The 10294-nt window shown below is 36.1% G+C and overlaps 2 protein-coding genes across 2 annotated transcripts in view; one reads left to right on the forward strand and one right to left on the reverse strand.

Annotated features, from left to right (window-relative positions):
• Window positions 1–736: 736 nt before the first annotated feature.
• On the reverse strand, window positions 737–4796 carry LOC106878036 (zinc finger protein 239). The gene has a single exon (XM_014927120.2). The coding sequence runs from the start codon at window positions 4095–4097 to the stop codon at window positions 3018–3020; it is 1080 nt and encodes a 359-aa protein (XP_014782606.1). The 5' UTR covers window positions 4098–4796; the 3' UTR covers window positions 737–3017.
• A 4352-nt stretch (window positions 4797–9148) lies between these two features.
• LOC106878037 (zinc finger protein 239) overlaps window positions 9149–10294 on the forward strand; it is a 7759-nt gene continuing 6613 nt past the window's right edge. Inside the window, exon 1 of the mRNA XM_014927121.2 lies at window positions 9149–9204. The gene's annotated coding sequence lies outside the window, so the exon portion shown is untranslated. The remainder of the gene's footprint in view (window positions 9205–10294) is intronic.

Consider the following 10294-nt stretch of genomic DNA (forward strand, 5'->3'; position numbering starts at 1 on the left):
AATGACTGAAACAAGCAAAAGAATAAAAATGAATGGGTGAAAAACAATAAGAATTTTGAAAGAAGTATCTATTAAACTAGTTTTTAATCCTTTAGCATTTAAACTGGCCATATGTGGCCCAAATATTCAATGTGCTTTATGTTCAAACTGGTCAGATCTCACATGTCACACCTAAGAATACACGATCACATCATCAAAATCTCAAAGCTCCAAGATAATGCATGATTAATTCAAAATAATGTGAATAAACAAGCATTACTTTTGGCAGAGTAATATGAACACCAAAGGGTTAAACATCAATTGGTTATGGGGGCCCACCAGAATAAAACAGAAATCAACGGGAGCTATAGATAAAAGATGGTTGAGAACTACTGCTCTAACCCATGCAAGTGTGGAAATTGGATGTTAAACCTATGATGATGATAATGATGTGTATTCATAATTCCCAAATATTTTCAGTGAAAAGATTTCTGTCAAAAGAGAGCACATTCATAGACTTATGAATTAAATGATGATGATGCAAAATTCTGTCTGTCCATCCCCTCCAGGAGCCTTGTATCTCAATCCACATTTGCTCTATATAGACATATTATACCTTTTTTTGGAATCAGGATGATCCTGGGATTGAAAATCTGCCCTTTGTTTGGCTCTTGAACATCCAGCATTAGGATGAGGTCTGGACGAGGATTTGTTATATGCTAACAGTTGAAAATTCAAATTTTAAACGAACAACAACTTGTCAAGTCCTTCATTTAAACTGAATTTAAAGTAATACCATATTGGCAGGATACCAATAAAGGCTTTATTATTATTGCTCTCTTCAATTTTGTGCTGCAGGTCCCCCATTAGCTCTCTGCAGGAGCCAGCTCAAAATTCCCACACGGAGTGCAGTTTTTAAGCTAGTATATACAGAAAACACATATCATCATTTAACATGCACTTTTCCATGCTTGTGTAAGTTAATAAATGGTGTTCATTTGAAGCAGATGTTCTATGAATGGATGCACTTCCACTTGCCAACCCTCATCCTTTTTCAACCGTTTTTCAAGCAAGGTAATATTTCCCCCATAGCCAGACATGTTCTTGCAGAATGAAACTGCTTGTATAACAGTGATACTCATTTACAACTATCATGTGATGTCAAGACAAAGACACACACACATGTATTTCAAAGCAAAAGACTGGGAAATTTGGTATATTTTTAATTAAAAGTATAGCCATTTTTACCAGTCTTTTGTTTTGATATACAACTACTCTGTGAACAGGATTCACCAGAAATCTCAAATGCTATGTATGTCTCATTTAAAATAAAACATATCTATATCCACACATTTGATTACTGTGAACATATAAATGTACTTTACAAAGACACAACTTGGATTATAACCCCTTCTACACACATACACTATATATATATATAGTAATAACAATAATAATCCTTGGATGAACTTTATAAATATTTTAATGCATCACTACATGTTCCTACAAATCATGTTTCTGAAAATCACAGTCAGTATTCCTGGGATGATTACAGTGCAGTCCATAGCATCCATGGACATCGAGAAGATCATGTTTATATATATATATATATATATATACGATGATGATATACATATATATAATGGTATTTTTTATAAGCTTAAAGCTTATAGCAATCACTGTGCAAATGACTAAGGAAAATAGTCTAATAATGGGGCATATAAGCCCTCGACAAAAGAAAGTAGGCTTTCCCGTACGTGTGAGACTTGAACCCACATCCCTTTGTTAACACGACTCGCTGGTGTAATCGGTAACACAGTCGCTTTAACAAAGGTATGTGGGTTCAAGTCCCATGCATACAGGAAAGCCTACTTTTTTCTGTCAAGGGCTTGTATGTCCCATTATTAGACTATTTTTCTTAGTCATTTGCATGGTGATCGGTGTAAGCTTTCAGCTTATAAAAGAATACCGTTATTATGATTTGCAGAATTGTAAAATCCGACACTGCTTAACAAAACCATTTGCACCAAAAGCATATATATATATATACATATATATATATATATATAGGTGCAGATGCGGCTGTGTGGTCTTCTTCTTTAGACTTGGACTGACCAAAGACTTGTGAGTGAATATGGTGGACGGAAACTGAAAGAAGGTCATCGTTTACGCATATCTATATATGTGTGTGTGTCTTTGTGTTCCCTTCTCACTACATCACTGAAACTTAGTGGTTTTGCAAAAGAAACCGATAGAATAAGGTACCAGGCTTTAAAAACACAAGGTACTGGGCACAATTCATTCGACTAAAAATTCTTCATGGTGGTGCCCAAGCAAGGCTGCAATCTAATGACTAAAGTAAGTAAAAGATAACAGAGGTATATATATATATATATATATATATATACAGTAATCCCTTGACTATCGCAGGTGTTATGTTCCAAAACCCACTGAGACAGGTGAAAATCTGCAAAGTAGAAATAGTACTGTACTGTATATTCTTTTAAATATTTTAATAATTTGTATATATTTATTTTATTATAAATGCAAAACACCACCACCATGGAGGAATCAATGTAATCTTAAATAATAAACCACAATAAGTGAACCACGATATTGCAAGGGGTTACTGTATGTGTATATTATTATATACACGGTCTTCTTTCAGTTTCCATTTACCAAATCCACTCGTAAGTCTTTGGTTGACTCTACTACAAGATGAGAATTCATAGAGAATGTTTCTCAAAATATTGTGAGTAGGGATGATTGACTACCATCTCTAGCAGGCAAGTATCCAATATTGATGATGGGTAAAGACCCAGAAACCATGCTCTACTAGTTTTACCAAGCTGGAGGAGAGTGATTCGCTCCCTTACTCATAATATATCAGACACAGGTTGTGTCTTGTTAACCAACTGGAAAACACGTTTTCTCGGGGTTAAAATGTAGTAACATAGTTCTGTATAGAACAGCCATTATAGTGGCAAAAGATGCTACCATTTTTCAAAATATTTCCCAGGAGCAATAAATTTAGATTTTCAAGAGAAGACTTTCTCGTTTTTCACAGACAGAAGGCTGTGTATTTGTTTGTGGTTTTTTAAGTAACTGTTATAAACAAACGATTCCCCACATATTTCACAGTGGTAGGGCTTTTCTCCGGAGTGGCTTCGTACATGAACTACAAGATTGGAATTATTAACAAAAGACTTCCCACATATTTCACAGTGATACGATTTCTCACCAGTGTGTATTCTTTTGTGTGATTTTAAATGACCATTACTAATAAATGATTTCCCGCATATTTCACAATGAAATGGTTTTTCTCCAGTATGTATTCTTTTGTGCCTGTTTAAATCACTGTTAGAGACAAACGATTTCCCACACGTTTCACAACAATATGGTTTCTCACCAGTGTGGCTACGTTTGTGGACACGAAGATTCGAACTATTAGAGAATGATTTGCCACACACTTCACAACAGAAGGGTTTTTCTCCAGTGTGTATCCTTTTGTGCTTTGCTAAGTCACAGTTAGAAGCAAATGATTTTCCACAAGTTTCACAATGATACGGTTTTTCACCAGTGTGTATTCGTATGTGAACTCCAAGATTATAGTTATCAGGGAATGACTCCCCACATATCTCACAGTGATACGGTTTTTCGCCAGTGTGTATTCTTTTATGACATGTTAAATTACTGTTAGAAGCGAAAGATTTCCCACATATTTCACAGTGATACGGTTTTTCTCCAGTGTGAATACGTATATGGGTTACAAGATGAGAGTTTTGAGTGAAAAGTTTGCCACAAATTCCACAATGATAAGATTTTTTTCCACCGTGTTTTCGTTTGTGTTTTACTAACTCACTGTTACAAAGAAGAGATTTCTCGCTTATTTTATAGTGGAGAGGTTTTTCCTTATTGTGTGTTTCTTTGTGTGTCAAGAATTCATCTTCTGAAGGGAATGTTTTTGTACAAATCTCACAATATTCAAGAATATTTCCCGTCACCGCAATTAATGCTGCACTTTGTAAAGGTTTCTCATCACTGCACGTTTGAGTAACTATATCTATGTTAGTAAAAGCAGTTTTGTTGGAACTCTCCAAATAATTAACGTCTTCCATATTAATTACCGAGGAATTCTTAAAAAACTGAGAAATGTCTGTGTATATAACTTAATTCAGTTTCTTGTTTTAGATATCATAAAGTATCTTTTTGTATGTGTGGGAAATACGTAGCATAGTATATTTTCTACTTACCAGGAGAAAGTTTTTTGCTCATTGGGTCCTCTCGACGAGGCACATGCATATTGTTCTTAGCAAAAAAGAATTCTTTTCCTGTTAACAAAGGGGGTGGGTGGAGAAAAAGTTATGGTGTTACAGCGATGTCATTGAAAGAAAATGTGTATATTTATATGTAGGTGCCAAACATAAGCGCATGCCCTCGATAAATTAACCATTGTTTACCATGGATAGTAGAAACGTAGATAATGTGTTGTGATGGTATATGTTTTAGATTTGAAAGCAACACAAAAAGTCAAGAAAAGGAGGCAAGTTATTCCCTCATTTTTAGTTGTTGATTAAAACTCATTTCCCCTGTTCTGTAAAATAGGGACCAACCAATTAACGATGTTACGTAGTTTGTGATGAAATGAAATGTTTAATCATGAAGGGGATGGAACATAGACCCTGAAATGTGTAGGATACATTATGTTATCCAGAATCATTAACGTTCTCCTCAACATGAGATAATTACTACACATGATGCAATTAGTTTAACTGGACTTAATTATAAACATATTCAGTAAGCGGTGTCAGCGACAATTTTCTCCAGCTTTAATGATACCGGTGACATAGGTGGAAAGTCCCTCATATAATTTAATACATTCAGAAACACCAACATTCGCACTAATTCGTTCCCTAAGTTGCATCCAATACATGATAAATCAAAAATCCTCCACTACCGAGTAAAATAGCCGTTATGTTTCAATTAACCAAGAAGCTAACTCTTTTCAAAACAGCAAAACACCCATTTAACCCCCCACAATTTGTAATAGAGTCTAAAATGTCCTCAATTGCATGAAATCTTTTAAGTCAAGTCAAGACGATATTATTTAACCCCAGTAGCATCCATTTAGCCCTTAATTTCGGTATTGCATTAATTTCCTACTCTGTTTTTTTCCTGCCAGTGAGTTCTAATTTTAAGTATTATTGTTACTTCATGTTATGGAACCAAAGACAAATACGATTTTTTTTTTACCTATAAACCCCTTTGATTCTTATTTTACTCAGATGGACCCTCCAAGCCATTTGATGTTTAAAAATATCATATTATAGCTTTATAACTAAATATTATTAGGAACTGAGTAAAAAAAGTGGTTAAAATATTTTAAGTTTTGCTTCGAAGTATAATCAATTTATTGCATATAAATTTTAACTATAAAATCTTATATGGATTCCCAAGGGCCATATGGACCCCAGTTGAGAATCAATGGTTTAGATGAATGAATTGAGCCTAGTACTTACTTCTGAGTCTGGTACTCTTTTGCTGAACAACTAAGTTACAGGGACATAAACAAACCAACATCAGTTGTCAAGCAGTTGGCGGACAAACAGACACGTCTGCATGCATATCCATACACACACACACACACACACAAACAAACACAGTCACATATATGATGGGCTTCCACACAGTCTCAGTCGACTTCACCTACACACAAGGCATTGGTCAATCCAGGGCTGTCATAAAAGATCCTTGTCCAAGATGCCACACATTGGTGTTGAATCCAAAATCATGGGGCTGCAAATGCAAGCTTCTTAATTCCAGCAATTTTTCTAATGGGTCTGCAATTCTTGTGTCAGTGCTGCCACAAAATAGCAATGCCAGTGCCATATCTAGCACTACCATCTACCCCCATAACTGCTACCTACCCATCACATCTTTACTATCTTATTTTCCTCTTCCTTCTCCACCTGAGGGAGTCATATTTCTTCTCTATTTCTCTATTGCAAAACTCTTATAATTATCCTTCAAAGCTACTTTCCCCCCACACCCTTAGTAAAGGGGTATTGTCTTGCAAGTTACTTGGTGACCCCATGGTTACCAGTGTCACATAAAACACATCCAATACACACTATAAAGGGTTTGGCATTAGGAGGGGTTATCCATCCATAGCAATCATGCCAAAGCAGAGAGTAGAGCCTGGTGCAGTCCACTGACTTGCCAGCTCTTGTTGAACTGTCCAACTCATGCCAGCATGGAAAACAGTCATTAAATGAGGATGATGATTCAATACTGACTTATTTGACTCAGACGTTTTAATGTTTCTTTCATTCTCTCCATATCTTTCTTTCTCTCTCTCCCCTTATATCTTTCTTCCTCTCTCTCTCCTTACTTCTTTCCCACTATATCTTTCCTCCTCTCTCTCTCCCTCCTTCTCTCCCACTATATCTTTCTTCCTCTCTTTTCTCCCTCCTTTTCACTTTCTCTGTTTATGTGTGTGTGTGTGTGCATATATTCCTCTATGTGTGTAAAGAGAAGGAAAGTGTTTATGTCAACCATGTTCGATTAATTAACCCTTTAGCATTTAAACTGGCCATATCCAGCCAAAATATTCTACCTGTTTTATGTTCAAAATGGCCAGATCTGGCCTCTCACACCAACCCTAAAATATCATTCCAAATATTAACAGTTATCTCATCAAAATCTCAAAGCTTCAAGATAATGCATGATTAATTCAAAATAATGTGAATAAATAAGCATTACATGTGACAGAACAGACTATGGAGCCTGATGCAGCACTTCAGCATGCCAGCTTCTGTCAAACTGGACAACCCATGACAGTATGGAAAAAGGACGCTAAATGATGATGATGATGATAATGATGATGGTGGTGGTGGTGGTAATGATGATGATCATCATCATCACCATGTTTATGATGATGATGATGATGGTGGTGATCATGAGGATTAATGCCTTATGCTGCTGTTCCTTTATTATTTCAGAATATCAGATGACATTGACATGAAAGATTTATATACCTCACCAATATTTATAGTCTTTTAAAGACTTGAAGAAAATGCTATAGAGAACTCTGTTTATATATACATTTATGGTCAATTATGAAATATTTCTTCTGAATAGGGAATATTTGTAACACTTCTCTTCTTCACTGTCTGGGCATCTTTACAAAATGATTTACAGAGTGTACTACTGGGTGCTTTTACGCAGCATCGACACAGGTGCTTTTTATGTAGCACCAGCACCCACAAGCCTACAAGCTTAGGATTGCTCAGCTGAAAAGGGAAATATGGTAACAAAAGGCTTAAGGCCTTAACCCTTTTGTTACTATATTTCTGTTGAGATGCTCTGCGTTTCAATTAATTTTAAATCTATCAAAGAATTTAGTAAAATAACTTAGTTGTCATTAAGCTAGTGTTAGGAACATAAATTGTGATTAAGGTTTGGCGGAAAATTTTAATTCAGAACTTTTGAAAACAAGACATTTGTACTACAGAGCCAGAGGTGGTTTAAGGCAGGTTAAAGTTACTATTGCTGGATGTCATTGCTAACACCACTCACTTTACAAAGTCTACTGGGTGTACATCTGAGGAGTTTGTAATACCTTTGTTCACTCAAAAATTACTTAACATCATAACTGTCATTTAATATGTACTTTGCTGTCCTGTAACCAGCACCTTTTGAGTGTTGGGCCTCACAGAGGCAATGTGCCTGATACTGATGTCATGTAACTAGCACCTGTGCTGGTGGTATGTAAAAAGCACTTTTTGAGCTTTGGGCCTCATGGAGGAAATGTAGCCATAAAACTACAGATGTGTGGTAAATTGATTTTCTTAAATGTCCCGAAGGATCTTCCGATGTAGTGGATAATTTCTGTTCCCTAGGGGACCTAATTAGCAGTGGAAGCAGATGCATGGAAAGTGTAATTGCTGGAATAAGAATAGGATGGAGAAAATTCAGAGAGCTCTTATCTCTATTGGTGACCAAAAGTTTTTCTCTCTCTCTCTCCAAGTGAAAGGAAGACTGTATAATGCATTCATATGAACACCAATTCTACAGAGTAGTGAGACGTGGGCCCTTAATGCAGAGGACATGTGAAGGCTAGAGAGGAATGAAGCTAGTATGCTTTGCTAGATGTGCCATGTTTGTGTACATGTGTAGCAAAGTGCTAGAGTGCTCAGAGAAAAGTTAGACATAAGAAGAATTAAATACAGCATGCAAGAGACTGCACTGATTTGGTCATGTAATGCAGATGGATGTCAACAACTCCATAAAGAAGTGCCAATCATTCAATGTGAATGGAACTTGTGGAAGAGGGAAACCCAGGAAAACATGGGACAAAGTACTGAAGGATGACCTAAGGACACTGAACCTTACAGAGGAGTTGACATAGAACCAAGATATCTGGTGCCTTGCTATACTCAAGAAAACCAGTTCCTCACAACAGAAGTGTTACTCCCTCTGATGAAGAGGACTGACCTGTAAGAGCCCTGTACCAGTGCCACGGTAAAAGCACTCGTGTTGGTGCCATATAAAAGCGCTTGTGTTGGTACCATGTTAAAAGCACTCAGTACACGCTGTAAAGTGGTTGGCATTAGGAAAGGTATCCAGCTATAGAAACCAAGTCAAATCAGACTGGAACCTGGTGCAGCTCCTCTGCTTGCCAGCGCTGGGCAAACCGTCCAACCCATGCCAGCAGGAAAAACGAACGTTAAAGAATGATAGCGATAATGATGATGTATGTGTGTGCTACAATAATTCTGTAAATATTGAAAATGTAGCTGGCCCACACAAATCACATTTTTCTGTCATCCTATACTAAGTCATACTAGGTAATTTAGTTGTATATACGCTCTGAGTGACGCAAAATATTGAATAAATATTTATATTGCAACTTACAGGCTGAAGTCCACGAAGTCAATGAAAATCTCAACACAATTTCCAACAATTAAACCCGAACAACTGACATTTATTGTATATATAATATATAATTACGACATAGAATATTGTTGAAATAGCTTACAAGTGTGTAAAATGGGGATAAAGAAAATAGTGGAGTGAATTATGAATGGAAATAAAACGAAGAATTCAGTCAGTCAGTAGAGGAATCTGTCGGATAGTTGAGGAAATATATCATATAAAGGGGAACAACTTCCACAATTCTGTGATGTCATCGGGCACTGATTCACTTATTTACGTGTGAAAACGGTAAGTTGACGAAGATTCACTTTAACATTTGTAATAATGTCTGCTAATAATAAAATTATGCGAACCCTTTGAGGATGGAGTAATTATGTACAAGTGAAATGCATTAAAAAAAATATTTAGAAAAATACGCTACTTCGTCCTGTGTACAGGATAATATCCTTCCAAAATGAAATATTGATCAGTTTTGAAAACCCAGTTTTCATGTTACATGTGGTTTAAAGCCACTCCGGCGATATAAGATCGCCGTAACTCCTATTCATTTTGCCCAGATTACATAAGATTGAATTTTACTTGAGTATATACTGTAATTTAGAACACAAATCTAATGTCACGTCCTTTTTGAGTGTCTGAGTAAACATGAATAAGAACAAACATCCTATTGGGATTTGAACTCAAGAAAAAAAGGCATGTAAAGTTACCTCAAGAATAACTAGCTTCTGGTAACCAAACGTTCGCAGCGACATCGCATTCTGATTCTTCAATGCTCTTCCTATCGTGAAGCAGATTTCGAAAAGCTATATCTGTTTTTCATCCCCTTTTTAATCGTTTCAATTTTTGGCCCTTAGCCAGAAATTTTGGTGGCTAAGATGTAGTCAATTACATCGACAACCGTGCATGACTGGTACTCTAATTTATCGACCTCAAAAGTGATAAAAACTAAGTTGACTCTGGTGGCAATTGAACTCAAAACGTACATAAATATAGACAACTACAAAACATACCGATCAGTGTTTTTCTAACACGTTAACGTTTCTGCCAGCTCGATATATTGACAATCTTTTTATTTAAATACAAACTTGTTTGTACAGAAACTGGCCTGTGGTCATGTTGATTTGAATATTACCCAGATGTCATAAACACATTTTATGGGAATACCGGGCTTAACCGTACAAAATACAAATTTATGAAAACAAATGATTGACAATCTGGTTTATTTTAGCTTTTGTTCATATACTAAATTGCATGAAATAATATTCAGTTAAATTGACGGCAGAGGTAAAGATCATAGACCGCATCCCCTTTGGTATTTTTTTTTTCTTTTTTACAGGAACACACTATATCGAGGGCGGAGATTTGGCACTATCATGCT

This window comes from Octopus bimaculoides, chromosome 28, assembly GCF_001194135.2.
Source record: "Octopus bimaculoides isolate UCB-OBI-ISO-001 chromosome 28, ASM119413v2, whole genome shotgun sequence".
Lineage (NCBI taxonomy): Eukaryota > Metazoa > Mollusca > Cephalopoda > Octopoda > Octopodidae > Octopus > Octopus bimaculoides.

Bases quoted from the DNA above. Each gene is read 5' to 3' on its own strand.
- LOC106878036 (XM_014927120.2), bottom strand. From the start codon at position 4,097: ATGGAAGACGTTAATTATTTGGAGAGTTCCAACAAAACTGCTTTTACT.